A 25,381-nucleotide genomic window follows, 5' to 3' on the forward strand; every position below is an offset into this window, starting at 1 on the left:
TTCTATCAGACCTGTCAATTTTGTAAAACACTTAAAATTCAGTGTTAAGTATAAATTCTTACCTTACTCGTCAACCTCTTTGCTATTCAGAACGGTCATTCATGTATCAGAATTTTCAATATTACTAGTCAAAATAAGCTTGTTAAAAATGTGGCACATTGGCCCCACTCCAGAACTCTTAGATCAGAGCATGCTTTTTAAAAATATTTCCTGTTTCCTTGATAGGGGGCTTCCCTGGTAACTCAGATGGTGAAGAATCTGCCTGCAATGTGGGAGACCCGGGTCCGATCCCCTGTTGGGGAAGATTCCCGTGGAGAAGGAAATGGCAATTCACTGCAGTATTCTTGCCTGAAAAATCCCATGGACAGAGAAGCCTGGCATGCTACAGTCCATGGGGTCGGAAAGAATCAGACATGACTGAGTGACTAACATGCTTTCCTTGATAGACAGTTTATCCTGGGTCACAGGAGTACAACTCTCAAAAATAGATAAGTCAGTGTTGATGTGATTGTTTTATAATTTCTCTTCCAGATCAGAATAGTTTCTATAGTGGTCTGTGGATCAGATTTCATTCTCTTTTCCTGGAGTTAGAAATACAGTGTAAAATACGGTAGAATAAAAATTATATTCCTGTGTAACACCAGACATTCTCCTAAACCAGAACCATTTCTCTTGCTGGTTTCATCTTGGGTCACATTAGGAAGTCTTCCCAGGTCCACGTGGCTAATGTCCTTTGTATTTCAGGGGCTGCTGACATTCCAGGATGTGACCGTAGATTTCACTCAAGAGGAGTGGGAATGCCTGGACCTCGCTCAGAGGGAATTGTACAGGGACGTGATGTTAGAGAACTACGGGAATCTGGCCTGCTTGGGTGAGGATCACTCGCTTACACAATCCCTCAAAAACCCCAAAATTCCAAAAATCTCAGGGTTTTGGTTCATTCATTCTAGAATGTCTCCTGGAATTTTCTGCTTTGTCCAGTAGAGGTTAAGATCCCTACTTTCCAGGGTATCGTAACATTCTTTTTTGATATAACCTGCCTTCTTGTTCTTCAGTCGCTAAGTCATGTCCAACTCTTTGCGATCCTGTGGAATGCAGCAAGCCAGGCTTCCCTAGCCTTCTTTAACTCCCAGAGTTTGCTCACATTCATATCCATTGAGTCAATAATGCTATTCAACCATCTCATCTTCTGCCACTCCCTTCCCCTGTACTCAATCTTTCCCAGCATCAGGGTCTTTTCCAATGAATTGGCTCTTCGCATCAGGTGTCTGAAGTATTGGAGCTTCAGCATCAGTCCTTCCAAAGAATATTCAGGGTTGATTCCTTTAGGATTGACTGGTGTGATCTCCTTGCTGACCAAGGGACTCTCAAGAGTCTTCTCCAGCACCACAGTTCAAAAACATCAATTCTTTGGTGCTCAGCCTTCTTTATGTTCCAAATATCACATCCGTACATGACTATTGAAAAACCATAGCATTGACTATACGGACCTTTGTTGGCAAAGTGATGTCTCTGCTTTTAATATGCTGTCTTTGTCATAGCTTTTCTTCCAAAGGGCAAGCATCTTTTAATTTCATGGCTGCAGTCACCATCTGCAGTAATTTTGGAGCCCCCGCCCCCAAAATTAAATCTGTCACTGTTTCCACTTTTCCCCTATCTATTTGCCATGAAGTGATGAGACTGGATGCCATGATCTTAGTTTTCTGAATGTTGAGTTTTAAGCCAGCTTTTTCCCTCTCCTCTTTCACCCCCATCAAGAGCCTTTTTAGTTCCTCTTCCATTTTTGCCATTAGAGTGATATCATCTGTCTATGTGAGGTTGTTGATATCTCTCCTGGTAATCTTGATTCCAGGTTGTGATTCATCCAGCCCAGCATTTGGCATGATGTACTCTGCATAGAAATTAAATAAGCAGGGTGTCAATGTACAGTCTTGATGTACTCCTTTCCCAACCTGCATCCAGTCAACTGTTCAATGTATGATTCCATCTGTTCCTTCTTGACCTGCATATACTTCACTGTATGTTTGTGGTAATTCTGTAAGTTCTGTGGTATCAAATAGTGCCACTCTCCTCTTAAAACCGGAATTCCACTACCTGCTTTTGCCTTAGTCGTACTTGAGCATAATATCAGAATCTGATTTTGATGCATTTGTCTTTTAAAGATGCTTCCAATAAACTATTTGGTGAAATTCTTTTTCTTAATGCTATTTTAACTTTCTACCTTGACTTCTCTCTCACCTGAATACATATTTAATTGGAAATTGATGAATATCTGAGAAAACACATATTCCATTTTCGGATGAACAGGTCTTGTGGTCTCTAAGCCGGAGCTGGTCACGTTTCTGGAGCAAATGAAGGATGCCTGGGATGTAAGGAGAATGGAGACAGCCATACACCCAGGTATGTGCCTATGGATGAAGCAGATAAGTCAGGTGAGAGGGACAAGCATTGGGGAGGAAGTACTTTGTCGTGTGGTTTGAGAAGATCTGCTTCAGTGGAGATGATTTTGGATTAGGCTAGGTTTATTTCTGTCACTGTCATAGAGCATCATCTCCTGACCCATTCCTGATTCTTTTCATCATTTGTGTATTTTTCTCCAGTGATTAATTTTCACATTTACAGTTAGAACCAAAATACTTGTCTTGGCCTGGAACAACCTGCATGACCTGATAACTCGTCCATTTTGGGGAGGTTTTAGGAAATCTGCATATTTCTGAGTAACTATATTAAGCCCTTTTAAAAGTGCTGATTCTGTCCCTACTCAGAAGTGTGTGGGTGGAGCTGTGAAAAAATTGCCAAACTTGTAGGCATACTGGGGAGAGATGTTTTTTATTTTCTGCCATATAATTTCCAGTCCACTAGAAACTACACATATGACCTTAGAAATATCATACTCAAATTCTTTCTTCACTGTATAAGACACCTCACTAAATTGAGAAAATGTAAATCTGAATTTTATGTTAAAGATTCTCTTTTTTTATATGAACTAACATTAAATGTGTTAAGTATATTTGTCCCAATTCATTAATGCTAAAATGCTTTAATATATTTATTTAACTCACAGAGTTCTTAAACAAATTACTGACATTGGAGTTTCAAACATTTCCCACAGTGCTTTTTTCTGATTATTCTCCACTATTAAGTTTATAGATTATATAGAGACATCTTTAAGAACAAATTTTTCTGTTCCAAAATGCTATTTTACACTGTTATGTTAGTTTCCCTATACAGAGAGAATAAGTGATATACATACACATTTCCTTTCTTGATTAGATTTCCTTCCCATCTAGGTCACCACAGAGCATTGAGTAGAGTTCCCTGTGTTCTCACCATATTTTTCAAGTCTCACTTCTCATTTGATTTGTTAAGAACTCTTACCTTATTAAATCTATCTTGTTTGTTATGAAACATCCCAGAACTTTATCATTTAAGCCATCTATTTCTGATTAGTTCTAGCTCAATATCATTTAGTATTTTAGACTCTATTAGAACATGCTCCGATAACAACATGAGTGGTAAGTGGGTTAAATAATAAGTAGGCATTAGCATTTGTGAAAACGTTTTGTTTGTAAATTTGATTACTTCAAGCAAGAATTAATCATTACACTGATCAACTGCTCCTTGCTTCTTGTTCCTGTAGCTTTCTATCTAAATTTCTCCTCTACACCATACTGCTTTGTCATCTCACATGTCCAATGTTCTGTGTCTGTGGTCTCTGTTCTGTAGGCTGCAGATTCTAATTCCTCTTGCTCTGGTGTCTGCTCCTTGGTGGGTGAGGTGGTCCAGAGACTTGTGCCCTTATCCCCTTGAGAGGGGGTTGATTGTTACTATTGTGACCAGAGTCTGCCCGGATCTTGAGGGCCGCTTTGCCTTTCCTCTGTGGCTGTCACTGTCTGTGGCGGGGTCTGCTTCCTGATTGGTGGAGCAGAGGCCCCAGATCTGAAATTAGCTCTGCTCTGATCTGTGGTGCTTCTGATCTAGTGGGACTGGAGCACACCCACTGGGAGGGAAGCCACTGAGTGTTGCTCCTCTGGGGATGTTCTCCTCAGAGAGTGCTCTGCGTGTCATCTCTCACGCGCTGTGCGAGCTCCCGTGTGACCCTGTGTTGGCATTGATCTTGGCCTCACCTGAACCATGGATATGCTGGCACTTGACCCTGGTATCTCTCAGATGTTGTTTTCACCAGGTCACCAGCAGAGATCCACTGTAGTCATATCCCAGGTGTACATTCATTGTGGAGCTGGGCCCGCTGCGGTGCTTTGGGGGCAATGTAGACTGTGACCTGGCCCAAATGCCTCATGTGTGGGCCTACAGCGTCTACAGTTGCTAAAGCCAGACTGGTCTTGACTGCCAGAGCCTCATTTCCATCCAGATGTTCTGTTAGGGCTGAGTTTACCAAGCCAGTTGTGGGGTGGAACACCATAGTTTATACAGATGCAAGGAGAGATCTCAGCTTTTCTTGCTTAGTGCAGGGCCTTGGGGCTCAGCTGTGGTTTCAGCACCACCTGTACATTGGGACGACCCACAGGCGTGTGTTCTGAAGGTGCCCGTGGAGCCCATGAGTCTACCCTGGTGGGGAGGAGGCTGGGGAGGAGGAAGCAGCTGTGGGGGTCGTGAGATCACCCACCTAGGTGGGAGCCATGCCTAGTGCCTGGAGAATCAGGAACAGGCAGAGGGGCAGAGAGGCTGAAAGGAGGTTCATCCCTTCAGGCATCACTCAACAGCACCGCTCTGCTTCTCTGGCGGTTTAGGCTTCCTCCACAAGCATCCCATTTGCAGAGCTCCTCCCTCCCTCCCGTCCCCTCAGGATGTCTCCTCATGGCCAACCACAGTCGTCTGCCTGGTTCTGCTCTCCGAACCCCACGTTCCAGCACCCAGCCTTTGTCTGCAGCGAAGGACACCCTCTCCGGCTGGGTGGGCAGGGCAGGGGTCAGTACCCTGCGTACAGGTCTCACTCTGTCCTGCACGCTGGTTGCCGTGTTCTCTTCCCACAAAGAACGAGGCTCCCCGTCTGTCCCAACTGAGCTCCCCCCAGTGAGGGGCTTCCCTGGATGTGGAGACCTCTCCTCTCTTCAGATCCCCCCAGGGTTTTGTGGGTCCCATCCGGCTTCTTTTCCTCTTCCCTTTCCTCCATCTCTCTCTTGTCCTACCTGGCTCAGCAGGGATCTTTCTTGTCCTTTCAGGTGTCCAAGTTCCTCTGCCCGTGTTCCTCAGGGCTCTGTGAGAAGTTTTCCACTTCAAGATGTATTCTTGATGCTTTTGTGGAGAGAGATGAACTCCACATCTTCTGAATCCTCTGCCATCTTGACTCCTTCTATCTCGGATTTAGGCTTAATCTAGCCAAGTGTATGCCAATTTTATGTAATTTGTAAACTCTATTCCCCAACAATAGTAAGTAGAATAACTTATTATTTGGTATCTTTCAGCTGTGTCTTCTCACGACACCCAGGGTTTGAGGACCCAAAAGCCAGGCTTAGAAGATTTACTCCCAACAGCAAACCTAGGAATATATGAAAGCTTTCACCTTAGAAATTTACATTTAACCAAAGACTGCGAATCTATGAGGGCATATAAAGAGCGGAGAGCATGTTATGATGGACACAACCAAGTTGGTTCAGTTTCCCTTAAAGTAACTATTACCGCCAAAAGAAATCAAGGATGTAAATCAAATAAGGAAAAGCCAACTTCAGACGACCAATTTCAGTCATCAACATCTGCAGTTAGGTGTATATTTGTCAGCAAAGATCCACATCGTCTGTTGAAACATACATGTTCTCTCAAGGGAAATGTGGAAAATCTGGAAAGTCATCTAGTCTCTACTGCAAATACTCATTCAAACCTATACTCTGAGCATAGCTGTCTATTAAATATACATTCAACCATGTCTGGAAACCAGAAACTTAAAGATGAGGGCGAAAATTCCCAATACAATCAATTTGAGGGGTCTTTTAACAAGGGTTTCTTGTTCTTCAACCAACAACTCTTTTCTCCTTGTTCCACAATCTGTAATGATGATAATAATGGGAGAGACCTTATTCAACCATCATTGTTCAATACATATGGAGGTATAATTAGTGTGGAACAACTTTCCAAGTGTAACAAAATGAGGAATGCCTTAAGCAGGAGCTCTACCCCCAATAATGACAAGAGTATACATGATGGAATGAGAAGCTCTTCATGCAATGGAACTGGGCATAATGCTGACCAAGACTCATATCTCGTGAAACAACAGGGACATCAATTTTCAGACAACAATTCTAGACATCAGAAATGTAGGAATATATTTTATCAAAGCTCAAATCTTACTATTAAAACTTACAAGAGTATGGATATTGGAGAGAAGACCTATAATTGTTATGATTATGGTAAAGTTGTTAACCAGTCTTCACAACTTATTCAACAGCAGATAATTCAGAGTAAGCAGAAACACTGCACGTGTAATACATGTGGAAAAGTCTTTAGTAACTCACCAAATCGAAGTAGACATAGGAAAGTTCATACAGGAGGGAAGCATTTCAAATGTACAGCATGTGGCAAAGCCTTTAATCAGAGTTCATATTTAACTGAAAATCTGGGAATCCATGCTGGGGAGAAACCATACAAATGTACAGAATGTGACAAAGTCTTTATCTGCTCTTCATGTGTTACTCAACATCAGCAAATTCATACTAGGGAGAGATCTTATAAATGTGCATCATGTGGCAAGGCTTTTAAGCAAAGTTCAGCTTTAACTGAACATCAGCAAATCCATACTGGGGAGAGACCTTATAAATGTACAGCATGTGGCAAGGCTTTTAAGCAGAGTTCAACTTTAATTCAACATCAGCGAATCCACACTGGGGAGAGACCTTATAAATGTACACACTGTGGCAAAGCCTTTATCAATTATTCATTTCTTACTCGACATGAACGAATCCATACTGGGGAGAGACCTTATAAGTGTACAGCATGTGGCAAGGCTTTTAATCAGATTTCAACTTTAACTCGACATCAGAGAATCCATACTGGGGAGAGACCTTATAAATGTTCAGCATGTGGCAAGGCTTTTAAGCAGCGTTCAGGTTTAACTGAACATCAGCGAATCCATACCGGGGAGAGACCTTATAAATGTACAGCATGTGGCAAAGTCTTTATCCGTTATTATTTTCTTACTCGACATCAGCGAATCCATACTGGGGAGAGACCTTATGAATGTACAGCATGTGGCAAGGCTTTTAAGCAGAGTTCAACTTTAACTCAACATCAGCGAATCTATACCGGGGAAAGACCTTATAAATGTACAGAATGTGGCAAAGCCTTTATCCGTTATTATTTTCTTACTCAACATCAGCGAATCCATACTGGGGAGAGACCTTATAAGTGTACAGCGTGTGGCATGGCTTTTAAGGAGATTTCAGCTTTAACTCAACATCAGCGAATCCATACTGGGGAGAGACCTTATAAATGTACAGCATGTGGCAAGGCTTTTAAGCAGAGTTCAACTTTAACTGAACATCAGCGAATCCATACTGGGGAGAGACCTTATAAATGTACAGCATGTGACAAGGCTTTTAAGCAAAGTTCAGGTTTAACTGAACATCAGCGAATCCATTCTGGGGAGAGACCTTTTAAATGTACAGAATGTGACAAAGCCTTTATCAATTTTTCAGTTCTTACTCAACATCAGCGAATCCATACTGGGGAGAGACCTTATAAATGTACAGCGTGTGGCAAGGCTTTTAAGCAGCATTCAGCTTTAAATAAACATCAGCGAATCCATACTGGGGAGAAACCTTATAAATGTACAGACTGTGGCAAAGCCTTTTCCCAGAGTTCAAGTCTTTCTCGACATCAGAGAGTTCATGCTGCAGAGAAATGTTAGAAATGTAAGGAATGTGGCAAAGGATTTCCTCACAGTCATCACCTCACTCACAGTCAGAGAATTCATACTGCAGAGAAACCCTAGAAATGAATCAGTGATAAAAACTTTGGTCCTAAATATACAATTTTGAAAAAACGAGTGTTTTCTTTGGAAAGATACATGAATTAAATTAAAAAAATGTAGAAAAGTGCTTAATCAAACATCAAAAGTAACTCAATACCAGAGAATTCATACTAGAAAGCATGTCATTCATACCACTTTTCTTGAATTATTCTAAGCAGAAACACTGTAGCAAGTATTACCTAAGTAAAACACGTACAAAATTGATACGTTAGTATGGATCACAAGATGAGGGGGTGGATATTTGCAGAGGTATAATTATTATTAATGTATCCTTGTTTATGTTCACGTTATTTGAGATTATTAAGGAACCAAAACGAATGTAATTCAACTCTCAAATTACTACATGCTGTGATTTGTTACTACTGTATATATGAACTTATGTTTTTGATGGATGTTGCCCAATGGTATGAAAAGCCCTTCTATATTAAGTGGGAATTATTTGCATTTATTCTCCAATTTATAAGATTAAGAACACGGTCGTGTTATATACACACTAAACCTCTGAATGGAGGTATTTCTCACTGATGTCAAACACCTCTGTGGTCACCATGATGTAAGTGTTCAGAGAATAATTCAAAGTAAGACAGAAGTTTGCTCTAAGTTTTCAATAATTATGTCACTTGCTTTTTAAGCATAAAAGAAGGATAGTTCATGAAAATCGAAGGTATTTTGATAACAGCAACATAGAGAAATCATGCATATTATCTGGCAGGCTTGAAGGAAGGACACCTCTTCTAGCTGATGTAAGTATAGAAAACTCTTTCTGGAAAAGTCATATTAATATAATGAATGTCCATCCATGTTTACTAAATTAGCCTCCATTTTGTAAACCATATCAATCACATTCTCAAATCATTTCATCAGAGAAACAGGAAAGTTTTTAGAAGCTTGTAATGTGTATTTTAATCGAGGATCAAACAACAATTGTAAAAGGTTTGATTCCATCTGTGTAAAATTAATGTATCTTACTTAATAAAAGTGAATGGTTTTTCAGTGTTACAATTGATGTGGAATGAATGAAGGATTAACGCACCACCAGCATTAACCTCTCCCACCTATTTAAGGTTGCAGGAAAGGTAATGTAACGATAAACTATTTGTAGCACAGGGGGATGGCATCTGTAGAAATTAGTTCCTTACTGCCGTTAAACCTCTCATAACTTCATATATTTCCCACTATTTCTACGTTGTATCTCCTCTCCCATTTTTATCTACTTGGATATCGTGGTGGTTCTAATAAGAAGGATCATACAGAGTACTGTTGAGAGCTTCCCTGAACTGCTCCATGCTGTTGCTGCCTCAGCGTCTGTCTGGGGAGCAGGCAGCCTGCAGGTCCGTGAACTCACAGCAGCCAGTCCTGTGAGCACCTGCACTAGATGACCCCTTCCTTGGGACCAGCAGTCTTGCTGAACCCCAGGGTCTACTGCACAGGCCCCCCTTCAGTGTTACCCTCAGAGCTCATCAGAATCTTGCTCATCTTTCTTTGAATGGACCCCTCCACACTCAGCCTGTGGGACCCACAGCACTTCACCCAGGGTCAGGTCTGAACTCCAAGTACTGGAAGTTTCTCTGCCTGGTTCTAGCCTTGACCTTCCTCAGGGGCCCTCAAGGCTTGCTGTGAATTTTCTGAGGACCTAAACTCAGAGTCATAAACTCACCTTCTGCAATTGTCCTGTGTTCTTCTGTTAGCTAAAACTTTTCAGGGGCTCATTTAAGCAAATGTTAATTTAACAAAGACACAAAAAGAATAATCAAAACCATGATGGGAAAATTCTGAGCCAAGATTTATAAAATCTTACCCTGTATCATTCTCAGCACATGTGTCTTGTAAGGCTGAAGGAACTGTTTTCTCATGGCTTTGGCATACTTTGAATGCAATATATAAATATCTGAAGATATATACATAATATAATTTATATAACACACATTGAATACAAGATATAAATATCTGAAGGTATCCATGTTAGCAGTGAGAAAACCAAAAAGGAATATGTGAGCATATGTGTATTCTTACACATTTAGCTTAGATAATTTAGAAATGCTAGATCAAAACTGGTCATTTCAGAATTGCAGATGATTTACTAAAATCTATAAAACTTGTCAGTTTGTCAATTAATCTGTTTTGTCTACTTTTCATGGAATTCATTTCCTTAAATGTCAGGAGGTTATGTTTTTTAAGGAACTTCCACACGGTCCACCCACGTGACTGCACCAGCTTACATTCCCTCCCGCCATGTAGGAGGTTCCCTGATCTCCAAGCCCCTTCAGCGTTCATGATATTAGAAGTTTCAGCAAGGGAATAAGAATTCTCCCACAATTATGAGATAGACTTATATAGATAACACTAGGCTATGGTAATTTAGGTTTAAAGTCTCCTCTGTGTTGAAAACAATTAAATCATACTAAAGATAATCAGTCTAATAACACTAGAAAACTGGGCTATGTGCCTTATAGATGGTGGTGCCAATGTATAATTTCCCTGAAAGATAAAGATTCATACAGAATAGACTAAGTCAGATGACCTGGGATATACTGGGCTACATCTAATGGAAGCTCTTAACTTAAGTCTTACTTGTGACTTTACTAATACTGCTGGCTATGTTCTTTGTATTTCACCTGTTTTACAATATTGCTGTTTCCTACGCTGCCAAATGTGTGACTGAGGCCTTTGATAAAATTATATATAGTTCCCTATGACATAGATGATGATAACAGTGTAACTCTAGATATGAGAAAAAGCAACAAGAGGGAATGTTTTCCTGGAGCAAGAGGCTAGTAAGACAGGTGGTCCAGAGAATTTGGATACTGTTTAATGGCCTAGTCCAGTAACAGCACATTGAGTGGCCTGTCAACAAAATCGTTGCCAAACCTGAGAATGGACATTCTCAGCACCATGAGATAAAGTGGTCATGAAATGCCCCCCTGCAAATCATGGTCAAGTTTATGAGCAAAAAGGGGCTCTGCCAACTGAAGATTGACACTTGCCATCTACATCTACAGAGATTATGGCCACTGCAACTGCTGACTTTCAACGGCCCTGAAAGAAGTTCAAGGTAAAAATCAGGAATGAGGCACTCTGTGCTCTGGAAAAAACTGACAGAACAGCCTTCAGATAGTTAGATCTTTTCAGGAGATTTTATGAGTCCCAATTCTTGCACCTTCTCATACCTAGAGAAACACTGACATCATTAATGGTGACATCTGCTTTGACTATTAAAGAAAATTTTACAAGTAATAGTCAAAATAGAGTAGATATGTGTCAGGGAATGTTTGACGGGAGGATTCCTACATGATGTCTCTCATGAGTCCTTTGTCCCTCTTCAAGTGGAACAGCACGCTGCTCCCAGGGACTGAGGTCATTGTGTGAGGCAAGCATGAGTCTCCTTTAGTAAACATTCTCCTTAGGACAAAACAGCTTAGTCTCCTTCCCCTTTCTTGAGAGATGGATTGTCTCCTGACCTCGTGACTAACATTACCCCTTGTTCCCTTGATAACGGTTGCTGTACATTTGGTTTTCTGATCTCTATCATTCCTGAAAGAAGTTTCTTGTACTGCAGCCTATATATACTCATAGAAAAATCATTAAAGCACCTTTGCTCCATCAGAGCTTAGGTCCCCTGGTCTTTTTCTCTCTTTTACTTTCTTATCGTCGTCTCCATACCACCAGGTTCCGGTCCGTTAAAGGACCCCAACAGATATGTTTCAGACATCCTGGGAAATAACCAGGTGTTACTATGGGTGTAATTTCAGATTAGACATTGTATTGCTAAACACTTGAGTTTTCTGAGTCATGTCAGGCTTAGATGCCAGCATTCTCAAAACAATGTCTGCTGGAAGCTAGTAACTTATACCTTACTTTTTATAAAATTAGGCAACTGGCCATCTGGCTAAAAGTCTCCCCGAAGTGTCAGGTCCAGACTGAGTTTCAGGCCTATTCTTCTAAAAAAAAAAATAAAAGAGATTTATTTTGTCTATTAAAATTCCAGTTATCCCTCCTCCAGCTACTACTAATTGGGTCTGTTACAACAAAATGGCAGACCAAGGGATTGAGATTTTAATCATACAAGGCTCAGATCTAGGACTTGGAACTCAGGAATACTTCCAATTCAGTGTCTCTTCTCCAAGCTGAGGCAGTCCTGTGCCCCATTTTGACAGGAAGTTATCACAGTCATAGTTGCCGTGTTCCCTAAATTAAAACTGAGCAGGACTCTGTGGGGTGGCGACTCTGGAGTGCAGATCTGCTGTGTGTTCTCCATTTCTCATCCGTAGGATATAGGCTTCATTCAGCCTCCTTGACCTTCCCTGAGTTCCAAAGGGTGGATTCAAATGATTGCTAATCAGGGAAGGGAGGGAATACAGAAACAGAGGAGAAATAATCGAATGGTGGTACAGCCTTGAGACAGAGTCCCGTCTCCTACTCAAAAAAATATGCATAACAATGTCTTTGAGTTCTTCTACAGAACTGGAGTCCCCACCCAGGTGGAGGATGGTAACTTCAGACTAAACACAAGATTCCTGGAGCTCAGCTCTGTTGCTTCACCACCAGCCAATCAAAAAAAAAAAAAAAAGTCACAAACCCTGCAGCCCTCACCCCAAATGTTGCCTCCTGTTTCTGGGGACCAGCGATGACCATCCTGTTAGGTCTCCTGTTTGGCCCCTGTCTATTTCTTCTCTGAGAGGTGCCAACAGTTTCAAACTAAATTGCTGTTATTACAAGGGTGAAAGCTGGTTTCAGGTGTGGAACACCCCAACTTAGATTAGGTAGAGAGAGACTTCTGCTCTGCTAGGCAAGCCTACGCCCAGGCACAGCAGGAAGAAGTTAGAGAAGAAAGAGACCTCCGCCCCAATTCCCAAGAAGCATCTTGAGTATGAAGTCTCTCAGTGGGGAGCTGTTAGGGGAAGAACACTGGTTGAAACCGCTCACCCTGGCCAGGCACCATAGTAACCATTTGCATGAGTTGTTTTATGACAGGAGATCCTGATAAGGAATACGGAAATAATAAACCACCAGCAGCCGGAAGAGTGGGGGAAAGGTCAAAAGGAGACACCGCGTGTCTGTTCACTTCCATCCACTTCCCAAAATCCCTCTTGCTAGCGTCCATCTTGGCTGAGCGATGCGTGGGCCACCAGGAAAGACTCTGAATTAGAATGATTGGCCAAAGACCCCCCCCCTGGAAACTAATCCCATCACCATAAAACCCAAGACTGCGAGCCACGTGGCAGAGCAGATCTCCTGGGTTCCCTTACCCTTCTGCTCTCCCCCCGGGTGCCCTTTCCAAATAAAATCTCTTGCTTTGTCAGCACATGTGTCTCCTCGGGCAATTCATTTCCGAGTGTTAGACAAGAGCCCAGTTTCGGGCCCTGGAAGGGGTCTCCCTTCCTGCAACAGTTTCTTTTCCAAGAAAGCAGGGATGGAAATGCCTCCAGGCTCCTGGTCTCTGAAGTTGGAGGTGCCACGCCTGCAGAGAGGTGGTCACAAAACAAATCATTTTGTGAAAACCTGTGTCCCCAGGCTGCAGAGGGGGTGAACAAAACTAAGGCCGCGGGAGATCTTTGGGAAGAATTCTGCAAGTAAAGCCTGGCAGGAACCCAAGACCCCCCAGGTGATTCCCACCACTCACTCACCTTTCCCTTCCCAACCCCCAAGGGCACAGGCAGGCCGTGGACCACCACACTAACCCTAGAAAGAGCCCCTCCCCAGGGAATCAGGTTGACCTTCTTTGTTTCTAGAAGTTCCCTCTCTAAATCCTCTCTTCCTGAGGTCTCAGGTGTGAGGTTTCCCCTCAGGGCTCTGAATGCGGGTCTTCCTCTGGCATTTTTTTCACAACCCTCATAGGCTGGGTCAGGTAGCCCAGAAGCAGGGTCCATTGTCTCTCGTGAACTGTTCGCTGTAACTCGAAAAGGAAGGAGAAGAACTAGCCCGGACAATCTGCAAATAGTGTAGAGCACCAGGATGTGATTAGCATTTTCAGGTTAGTCTTGATTCCCCACTACAGATTGGGACCACAGAAAGTCGAAAAGGAGCTCAGAAAAGGGTGAGGGAAACAGGAAAACTTTTTCTTCTCTTTCCCTGCAGCAGTTGCAGGTTAAACAGCTGCATGGATGCCTTTGAAGGTATTTTCTCAAGATGCAGATGTGAGTTTGGGATGTAACATCCCCAGAGAAGACGCAGAGCAGGAGGAAGAAGAGGAGGAAATGGCAGCTTCTCAGGTATGTGTCCTGTCATAAGTCTGGGGCTGGGTCTGCTTTTCTTCCTGAAATGCTTGGACTGAGAATCTGCAAACCTTTAGTTCTCTGCTGCTAGTTTTTCTGCTTAGGATGCTTGTTATCACCTTATTTTTCCTTTTTTTTTTTTTTTTTTTAATAGTGAAAACCAGCTCTTCAGGTTGCGTCTCCCTGATGTCCCAAAGCCTTTTCTCCATTGTCTGTATCCCGGCTATAAAGCATGATGAATTCTCAGCATGAAATAGTGATTTTCAATGTTGAATACATTCACTTTGTGAGAGATGAACATGGGGAGGCACTGGTATCTGAGATTCCCATTGGGATGTGGTTCGGTGTTGGGATCTTAGGGAAGTTGGGGAAATGCCATGATGAATTTACATGTGAATGCAATTCAGCTCTTTAGAACAGGAAGAACAGGAGTAAGAAAATGTCCTTGTTAGTAGAATGAATTCAGCATTCCAGAATTTGTCAGAAGTTAAAGTAGCATAGACAAACCTCTATACTGATAAGAAATATGTAATAAAAAATGGACTATTAAGCTACAGATCATGGGAGGTATATAGGAGGTGGAATTTGCAGAAAACGGACATTTTTCTTGATAGATTGAGATCATGGTTTTCCTAATATTGCCAAAATACCCGTCAGTGATAATGCATTTTTCCATGTACCCTATGACCTCTGATGTTCACTGGTTCAGGTGCTTCTGTGAGATTTCCACGCTATGAAATTCATTTTTTTTTTCCCTGTCTTGAACAAGGGTCTTGGAAAGAAAAAATGATGGATATGCCTGTTAGGTAGTTAGAATAGGGAAAAAGAGTCCAAAATGGCAGTGGCTAAAAGACCTGGAAGGGAAAGCCCGCGAAAATAGAACAAAGGAAGGTCCGAGGGCCAGAGTGAGAACGTCAGGTAAAACAAACAACGCTCCTGCCTAAGCCCAATTTACATAAGGCAGGCCCAGGGACGGAGAAACATAAAAAGAAGAGCCAAAGCCCTCTTCTCCCCTCTTTGCTCCCTCTCTCTCCCGCGCGATGGAGTGATCTCTTCGCGTCTTTGGATCAACGTGCCCTCATGCCTCAAAGATGGATTTTCCTGCTATTATCTAAATAAATAGAGCTGTAACACTGGTTTATTTAAGAGCTATAACACGGTCTGTTCGAGACCTGAGAGCTATAACACGGTCTGTCCTCCGAGAGCTGTGACCCGCCAAGGGGCTTTAATGTCCCCTTTAAATGATACAGATTTTGCAGGACATTAAAAGATTCAGAACCAGAGCTCTCTAATTTTTTATCATTGTATATGTCTGCACCCTAGTCTATTTTAAAAAAATTAAAATAATATCATCCTCAAATATTTATGTACACTTTCAATCAGTTAAAAATTATCCTGATTTTATTGACATGACAATTTTTCTCTATTTACTATTAATAAGTATCCCATTTTAGTGTATGTCTGTATGAATGAACATGTTAACATCATTTGATTGATTTTTCTCTTTTTCTTTTTTGAAGATTCCCTGAAGCAGGGAATAGCTACCCACTCCAGTATTCGTGCCTTGAGAATCCCATGGACAGAGAAGCCTGGCAGGCTACAGGCCCTGGGGTTGCAAAGAGTAGGACACAACTGAGTGACTAACACTTTTCTTGTTTTTAGTATTATTTACAAATACAGGAATTTCTATAAACTTTCATTAGAGTTAGCTCTGTGCATTTGTCTCTGTTTTATTAAAGTCTAGAGTCATAAACTGAAGTAAAAGTTAAGCTGTCATTTAAAGAATGTTTGTTAAAATATTTGCCAAAAGATGCAACAGCAACATTATTGATTTTAAATTATTTCTGTTATACATTCAAGACTCTGAAAAACTGTCAGAAAGACATATAGTATATACCAGATCATTAAGATGATTCTTGTCACTGAGGTTACTGTCGTATCAGACCTGTAAAATCTGTAAAGCACTTAAAGTTCAAAGTTAAACATGAATTCTTTCCTTACTATTCTGCTTCATTGATGTTCAAACATTGTCACTCATGGAGCAGAATTTTCAACATTACTAGTTCAAATAAGCTTGTTAAAAATGTGACATACTGCGCCCACTCCAGAACATTTGGATCAGGAAGTGCTTTTTAAAAATATTTCCTGTTTCTTCTGATAGACAGTTTATCCTCTGTCAAATGAGTACAACACTCAAAAATAAATATGTCAATGTTGATCTGATTATTTTGTAATTTCTCTTCCAAATCAGAAGAATTTCTGTAGTGGTTGATGATCATATCTCATCCTCTTTTCTTGGGGTTAAAAATGTGGTAGAAAATATTACTGTGTAAAAATTATATTATTTTATAATACAAGCCACTCTCCTAAATCAAAACCATTTCTCTTGCTGGTTTCATCTTGGGTCACATTAGGAAGTCTTCCCACGGCCCCATGGCATCTGTACTTTGTATTTCAGGGACGGCTGACGTTCCAGGATGTGACCATAGACTTCACTCAAGAGGAGTGGGAATGCCTGGACCTCGGTCAGCGGGAATTGTATAGGGACGTGATGTTAGAGAACTACAGGAACCTGGCCTCCTTGGGTGAGGATAACTTCTTTCCAGAATCCCTTATCTACCCACTGGGTTTTGGCTCCTGTATTTCTAGAATGTCTCCTGGAATCTTCTGCTTCTTACAATAGTTTTAGATCCCTGCTTTCTATGGGAAAATGGGTATTTCTGAGTTGAGAAAGAAGACTTCATGATGATTCATTAAGATTCTGACTTTTCCTTGATGTGATCTGCCTCCTTCTTCTAGGTTAGTGGTAATTCTCCAGGTTCTGTGGTATAAGAGGGTGGCACTCTCCTTTTCAAATCAGATTTCTACTACTTACTTACTTTGGCCTTAGTAGTACTTGACTAGAATCGCAAGGTCTTTTCTTTATGTATTTGTTAGTGTTATAAAAGTGCTTTCGATAAAGTGTTTGGGGATATAATTTTCTAGGCTATATTAACATTCAACCATGCCTTCTCTAGAGTGTTAATATAATGAGCAAGATTACAGTTGTGTCCGACTCTTTACGACCCCATGGAATAGTCCATGGAATTCTCCAGGCCAGAATACTGGAGTGGTAGCCACTCCCTTCTCCAGAGGATCTTCCCAACCCAGGCATGAAACGCAGGTCTCCCACATTGCAGGTGGCTTCGTTACCAGCTGAGCCACCAGAGAATGTTAATACAGCCTAGGAAATGATGTCCCCAAATACTTTATTTCCAGGCTGTATTAATATTCTACCATGCCTCCTCTGGGCTTCCCAGGTGGCACCAGTGGTAAAGAACCTGCCTGCCAATGCAGGAGACGTAAAAGAAGTAGGTTCGATCTCTGGGTTGAGAAGATCTCTTGGAGGAGGACATGGCAACCCACTCCAGTATTCTTGCCTGGAGAATCCCATGGACAGAGGAGCCTGGTGGGTTATAGTCCACAGGGTGGCAAAGAGTCAGACATGACTGGAGCGACTTAGCACACGTGCCTTCTCTTCTCACCTGAATACATATTAGAGTGGAAACTGATGAATCTCTAGCAAAACAAACACCCCTTTTCCTGATAGCAGGTCTTGTGGTCTCTAAGCCAGACCTGATCACCTTTCTGGAGCAAATGAAGAATCCCTGGGATGTAAGGAGACTGGAGATGCCAGCCATGTACACAGGTAGGTGTGAAGGGATGGAGCCGATGACTCAATGACAGGTCCAAGGATCAGTGAGGAAGTCATCCTCTGTCATGTGGTTTGGGAAGATCTGCTTCAGTGGAAATGATTTTAGAGAAGCCTGGGTTTCTTTCTGCTGCTGTCATGGGCGGATATCACCTGCCCCATTCTGTCTCTGAAGTCATTCCTGAATTCATCTCCAGTGATTACTTTTCTCAATCACAGTGAGAACTGAAAATCTCCTCTTGGCCTGTGACAACCTGCATGAATCAGTTACTATTGCATTTCCTGGGGGCCCTAGGAAAACTGTGCACATTTCTGAATAACTCTAAGACGCCGCTATTCAAGTTTGTTTCTACCACTAGATGGTAGTATGTGAGTGGAATCGTAGACATACTGCCAAAGTTGTAGGAATACTGTGGACAGAGGGTTTTTTTCTGACTTATAATTTCTAAAACACTGGAAGCTACAAATATGATCTTATACATTTTAAATTTAAGTAATTTCTTCACTGCATAAACCAAAACCTCCCTAAGAGAAAGAATGCAAATCTCAGTGTTACTTCAAAGTTTCTGTTTTCTTCATATGAACTCATATGAAATGTTAAGTGTATTTGGTGCAATTCCTCAATGCTAAAAGACTTAAATATATTCAATTAGCTCAAAGAATTTTCAAATAAATTGGCATAAGAGCTTAAAACATTTTCCACTATATTTGTTAATGGTTTCAAACTATTACAATTTTAGATAATATAATCTTTAAAAAACATTCTCATTGGAGTATAACTGGTTTACAATGTTGTACAGCAAAGAGAATCGGTTTTTGTATATACCTACTCTTTTAGATTTCCTTCCCAATTAGATCTCCACAGAGCATTGGTAGTGTCTCCTGTGTTCCCACCATATTTTTAAAGTCTCATTTCTTATTTAATTTCTCAAGAACTACTTCTTTATTAATTAATCTTGTTATGAGCTTCCCCAGACTTTGTCCTATGTGTCCTCACTTTCTGATTAGACCTACGTCAGTATCATTTATGATGTTTAGGTTGGAACATCTAATGCTACTGCTGCTGCTGCTGCTAAGTCGCTTCAGTCGGGTCCGACTCTGTGCGACCCCATAGACAGAAGCCCACCAGGCTCCCCCGTCCCTGGGATTCTCCAGGCAAGAACAGTGGAGTGGGTTGCCATTTCCTTCTCCAATGCATGAAAGTGAAAAGTGAAAGTGAGGTTGCTCAGTCGCGTCCAACCCTTAGCGGCCCCATGGACTGCAGCCTACTAGGCTCCTCCGTCCATGGGATTTTCCAGGCAAGAGTACTGGAGTGGGGCGCCATTGCCTTCTCCGAGACATCTAATAGGACACGCTAAAATAAGAAGTGGGTTAAAGAGTTAGAAGGCACCTAGTGGCATCTCCATTTAAGATGACTTAAGTCAGAAAGTAATCATTAGACTGCTGTCTCCTCTTCATTTAGTGGTTCTTGTAGCTTTTTGTCTTGCTCCTTCCTCTACACCATACTTCTCTGTCCTCTCATTTTGTCACATTTTCTGGGTTTGTGGTCTGTTCTGCAGGCTGCAGGATCCTAGCTCCTCTTGCTCTGTTGTCTTCCCCCTGTGGGGTGAGGTTGGTCCACAGGCTTGTGCCCTTCTCCCCTTGATCTGGGCTTTGATTGCTGTTACTGTGACCCGAGCCTGCCCTGGATATTGAGGGGGGCTTCCCCGTGGATCTGTGGCTGTCACCGTCCTGTCTGTGGTGGGTCTGCTTCCTGGTTGGTGGAACAGAGCCCCCAGATCTGTTTCTTCACTGTGATTCTGATCTGTGGTGGAGGCAGGTGGGATTGGAGCACACCGTCTGGGAGAGAAGCCCCTGAGGATTGCTGCTCTGGGGATGTTCCCCTTGGGGTGTGCTCACGCGTTGTGTGAGTCTCAAGTGACCCTGGTCGGCACTGCACTTGGCCCCACCTCAACCGTGGGTATCTCGGCACACGGCCCTGGTGTCTCTCAGATGTTGTTTTCACCAAGTCACCAGCATAGATCCAGTGAAATCAGGGCCCAGAATTGCTTTCATGGAGCTGGATCCACTGTGGTGCTATGGGGCAGCTCAGACTGTGGCCTGGCCCCACCTCCCCACGTACATCCCCACAAAGTCTACAGCTGCTAAAGCTACACCTCCATGACTGGGGGATCCCTGGTTGTCCTTCAGATGCTCTATAGGGACTGAGTTGACACAGCCAGTTGCCTGTGTAAAAGCATGGTTAGTGCAGCTGCAAGGAGAGACTTCAGCTTTTCATTCTTAACCCTGGGGCTCAGCTGTGCTTTCATCTCCATCTGAGCATGTGGCCCACCCACAGGTGTCTGCTCCAGAGGCTGCCCCAGAGCATAGGAGTCTGCTGATTGTAGAGGAGGGGCATGGGGGAGGCCATGGCTGGGCCTCAATAGAGCCCACCCGGGTGGCAGCCCTTCCTACTGCCAGGGACAAGGGGCCAGCACATGGGGAGAGAGGCTGCAGTGGGGTTCTTCCCTTCGGACATCACTCAACAACGCTGCTCTGCTCTATGGTGGTGCAGGCTTCCTCCACAAGCATCCCATTTGCAGAGCTCCTCCCTCCCTCCCGTCCCGTCAGGATATCTCCTCACAGCCAACAGCAGTCTTCTGCCTGGGTCTGCTCTCCACACCCCACGTTCCAGCACCCAGCCCTTGTCTGCAGCAGTGGACACCCTCAGGCTGGGTGGACAGGGCAGGGGTCAATACCCCGTGTGTAGGTCTCACTCTGTCCTGCTGCCACAGACCGTTGCCATGTTCTCTTCCCACAGAGAACGAGGCTCCCCTTCTGTCCCAACTGAGCTCCCCCAGTGAGAGGCTTCTCCAGACATGGAGACCTCCTCTCTTCCGATCCCCCCGAGGGTTGCAGGTCCCATCCCGCTTCCTCTCCTCTTCCTTCTTTCTTTGGTCCTAACTAGCTAAGTGGGAATCTTTCTTGTCGTTTTAGGTGTTGTAGGTCCTCTGCTAGTGTTCAGAGGGGCCTCTGTGAGAGTTGTTCCATTTCTGATGTATGCTTGATGCATTTGTGGAGAGAGATGAACTCCAAGTCTGCCTAATCCTCTTGCATCTTGATTCTTGTGTCTCTATTTTCTCTACATCTTTAAGGATATTCACTGAGAATAGTAGATTTGATATCTTTCACTTTGATAAACTTTTATTTGGTATCTTTCAGCTGTGTCTTCTCACAACACCCGTGCTTTGATGTCAAAGAATCCAAGGTTAGAAAATTTAATCCAAAAGGCAAACCTAGAAACACATGAAAGAGCTCATCTTGGAAATGAACATTTAATGAAAGACCAGGATTATACAGGGCTTTGTAAAAGGCCTAGAAGATGTGTATACGGACATAAAGGAACTGAGACAGTTTCACATAATGCAGACATTACTGCCAAAAGAAATGAGCAATGTGAGTCAAATTGGGGAAAACACCCATTTCAGTTAACAACATCTGCAGAGATGTGTATCTTTTCAAGCAAAGGCTTAAATCATTTTTTGAAACATACACGTTCTCTGAAGGTGAATGTGGAAAATCTGGAAAGTCATCCAGTCTCTACTGCAAATACTCATTCAAACCACTCTGAACACAGGCTTCAATTACACACACATTCAAGCACGTCTGAAAACCAGAAATTTAAAAATGATGGGGAAAACTCACAATATAATCAATTTGAGGGATCTGTGAGCAAGGGGTCATTATTCTTCCACCAACAGACAGTTTCTCTCTGTTCCAAAATGTGTAATGTTGATAATAATGGAAAAGAGTTAATCCCACCATCATTGTTCAATACGCATCATGATATGGTTAATATGGAACAACTTCTCACATGTAATAACACGAATCAGGCCTTAAGCAAGAGCTCTACCCCCAATAATTACAAGAATATTTACGATGGATTGAGAAGCTATTCATGCAATGAAACTGGGTCTAAAACTGAACAAGACTCTAACCCTATGAAACATCAGGGACCTCAATCTTCAGACAAGGATTCTAAAAATTGTACATGTAGTAATATCTTTTATCAAACATCAGGTCTTCCACTACAGAAAAGTACACATACAGGAGAGAAGACTTATAATTGTGAATATAGTGATATTTCTAATCAGTCTTCAAATCTTACTCAACAGCAGAATATTCAGGATCCGCAGAAAAGTTACAAGTGTAAGAAATGTGAGAAAGCCTTTACTAACTCATCCAGTCTAAGTAGACACAGGAAAATTCATTCAGGATGGAAACCTTTCAAAGGTACAGAGTGTGGCAATGCTTCTAATCAGAATTCAAAGCTTAGTCAAGATCGGCAAATCCACACTGGCAAGAAACCTTATGAATGTAAGGAATGTGGAAAAGCCTTTATGTCTTGCTCAAATCTTAGTCAACATCAGCGAATTCATACTGGGGAGAAGCATTATAAATGTACAAAGTGTGGCAAAGCCTTTAATCAGAACTCAAAGCTTACTCATCATCAGCGAATCCATACAGAGCAGAAACCTTACAAGGCTAAGGAAAGTGGCAAAGCCATTTTTAGGTGTTCACATTTCAGTCTGCATCAGCAAGTTCATGCCAGGGAGAAACCAAGCAAATGTAAAGAATGTGGCAAAGTGTTTCCTTGTAGCTCATGTCCTACTCAATATCAGGTAATTCATATGCAGCAGAAATCACACAAATGTATGAAGTGTGGCAAAGCCTTTAATAAGAAGTCAAACCTTACTCAACACCATAGAATTCATACTGGAGAGAAGCCTTATAAATGTAAGGATTGTGGCAAAGAATTTAAGCAGTGCTCAGGTCTCACTTACCATCAGAAAATTCATACTGGAGAGAAGTCTTATAAATGTAAGGATTGTGGCAAAGCATTTAGACAGCACTCATGTCTTACTAAACATCAAGTAATCCATACTGGAGAGAAATCTTATAAATGTAAAGAATGCGGAAAAGCCTTCAGTTACTACTCAACTCTTACTAAACACCAGCGAATTCATACTGGAGAGAAGCCTTATAAATGTAAGGATTGTGGCAAAGAATTTAACCAGTGCTCAGGTCTCACTTACCATCAGAGAATTCATACTGGAGAGAAGCCTTATAAATGTAAGGATTGTGGCAAAGCATTTAGACAGCAGTCATGTCTTACTAAACACCAAGTAATCCATACTGGAGAGAAATCTTATAAATGTAAAGAATGCGGAAAAGCTTTCAGTCACTACTCAACTCTTACTGAACACCAGCGAATTCATACTGGGGAGAGGCCTTATAAATGTAAGGATTGTGGCAAAGACTTTAGGAAGCACTCAGGTCTTACTTGCCACCAGATAATTCACACTGGAGAGAAACCTTATAAATGTAAAGAATGCGGAAAAGCCTTTGGTCACTACTCAAGTCTTTTTCAACACCAGCGAATTCATACTGGAAAGAAACCTTACAAATGTAAAGAATGTGGAAAAGCCTTTATCAAGAACTCACATCTTACTCGACATCAGAGAATTCATACTGAAAGAAAAACCTTATAACTGTAAGGAAAGTGGCAAAGGCTTTAATCAGAGCTCTCACCTTACCAAACATCAGAAAACACATACTGGAGAGAAACTCTAGTAATAAAATAAGTGATGGATGAGGTTTGTCCTAAACATACACTTCAGAAAATACAGGACCGTTTATTTAAGAAAGATAAGAAATGACATAAAACAATGTAGGAAAGTATTTAATGAAAGTTAAATCTAAATAAATACCAGATATTGCACACTAGAAAAAGTGAAATTTGCTCAGTTGTGTCCAACTCTGCAACCCCAGGGACTGTGTCCATGGAATTCTCCAGGCCAGAATACTGGAGTGGGAGGTGGATTCTTTACCAACTGAGCTTTCAGGGAAGCCTGCACACTAGAAAGCATTTCATCAATCCTTTTTTTTGAAGTTCTCTTCCGGAGAAGTATTGTAGACAGTAATCCATAGTTAAAGCATAGAAAATTGATATGTTAGTATGGATCACAAGATGACGGGTTGGTATTTAGAAATGTACAATTATTAGCAATGTATCTTTGTTTATATTCACACGATTTGTAATTATTTGAAAACCAAGATATGTTATTGAACTCTCAAGTTACTCCATGCTGCTATGCTTCCTTTTTAGTGTGTATGCAAAGTTATGTTTTTGATGATTGCTACTCAAAGATGAGACAAGGCCTTCTATCCTAGAGAGAAATCATTTATATTTATTCTCCATTAGGAGATTAAGGACACAGTGATGTAGCATGTACACTGAACATTTAAATGGAGGTGTTGCTGTTGGGGGGAATGCAAACTAGAACAGCCGCTACGGAGAACAGTGTGGAGATTTCTTAAAAAACGGGAAATAGAACTGCCATATGACCCAGCAATACCACTCCTGGGCATACACACTGAGGAAACCAGATCTGAAAGAGACATGTGCACCCCAATGTTCATCGCAGCACTGTTTATAATAGCCAGGACATGGAAGCAACCTAGATGCCCATCAGCAGATGAATGGATAAAGAAGCCGTGGTACATATGCACCATGGAATATTACTCAGCCATTAAAAAGAATTCATTTGAACCAGTTCTAATGAGATGGATGAAACTGGAGCCCATTATACAGAGTGAAGTAAGCCAGAAAGATAAAGAACATTACAGCATACTAACACATATATATGGAATTTAGAAAGATGGTAACGACAACCCTATATGCAAAACAGAAAAAGAGACACAGAAGTACAGAACAGACTTTTGAACTCTGTGGGAGAAGGTGAGGGTGGGATATTGCGAAAGAACAGCATGTATATTATCTATAGTGAAACAGGTCACCAGCCCAGGTGGGATGCATGAGACAAGTGCTCGGGCCTGGTGCACTGGGAAGACCCAGAGGAATCGGGTGGAGAGGGAGGGGGGAGGGGGGATCGGGATGGGGAATACGTGTAAATCTATTGCTGATTCATGTCAATGTATGACAAAACCCACTGAAAAAATAATTAATTTTTAAAAATAAATAAATAAATGGAGGTGTTAATCATTCTTGTCAAACATCCCTATAGGTCACCATGAAGTAAGTGTTCAGGGAGTAATTCCACATATTAAAGTAAGATGCACATTTTCAATAGTTATGTCACTTGCATTTTAAGGAAAATACAATGACAGTTCACTGAACTCTTGATGTATCTTCATAATATCAAGAGATGTCATGAATATTAGTTGACATGTTTCAAATAAAGATACCTCTGATACGCTAGAAATGTATGGAAACCCTTCTCAGAAAAGTCATGTAATTAGTGTACATCTTGTTTCATTCGTAAATGATTAGCCTCCATTTTGTAACTGTAGAAATCACAGTTCTGAGATCATTGTATCAGAGGAGTGAATATCGTTGTTTATGCTTGTAATCTGTATTTAATCAGTTACACAGTGGATTGGAAAAAGTTTTATTCTTTCTATGTGTGATAGTACATGTTAATTAAACTGATG

At 41.7% G+C, this 25,381-nt stretch overlaps 3 protein-coding genes and 1 pseudogene across 3 annotated transcripts in view; 3 read left to right on the plus strand and 1 right to left on the minus strand.

Moving 5' to 3' along the window:
- LOC122692418 (zinc finger protein 501-like) overlaps window positions 1-7,886 on the plus strand; it is a 147,468-nt gene extending 139,582 nt beyond the window's left edge. Inside the window, exons 4-7 of the mRNA XM_043899994.1 lie at window positions 745-871; window positions 2,308-2,404; window positions 2,457-2,459; window positions 6,763-7,886. Coding sequence (XP_043755929.1) covers window positions 745-871; window positions 2,308-2,404; window positions 2,457-2,459; window positions 6,763-7,861 — 1,326 coding nt within the window. The 3' untranslated portion in view covers window positions 7,862-7,886. The remainder of the gene's footprint in view (window positions 1-744; window positions 872-2,307; window positions 2,405-2,456; window positions 2,460-6,762) is intronic.
- The window catches only part of LOC122692444 (thymosin beta-4-like), a 567,005-nt gene that overhangs the window by 365,133 nt on the left and 176,491 nt on the right, over window positions 1-25,381 (plus strand). The gene's annotated exons all lie outside the window — the stretch shown is intronic.
- Window positions 1-25,381, minus strand: part of LOC122692415 (zinc finger protein 345-like) — a 564,572-nt gene that overhangs the window by 321,840 nt on the left and 217,351 nt on the right. The window lies entirely within an intron of this gene.
- Window positions 14,179-25,381, plus strand: part of LOC122691425 — a 49,521-nt pseudogene continuing 38,318 nt past the window's right edge.

Source organism: Cervus elaphus, chromosome 4, assembly GCF_910594005.1.
Source record: "Cervus elaphus chromosome 4, mCerEla1.1, whole genome shotgun sequence".
Taxonomy (NCBI): Eukaryota; Metazoa; Chordata; class Mammalia; order Artiodactyla; family Cervidae; genus Cervus; species Cervus elaphus.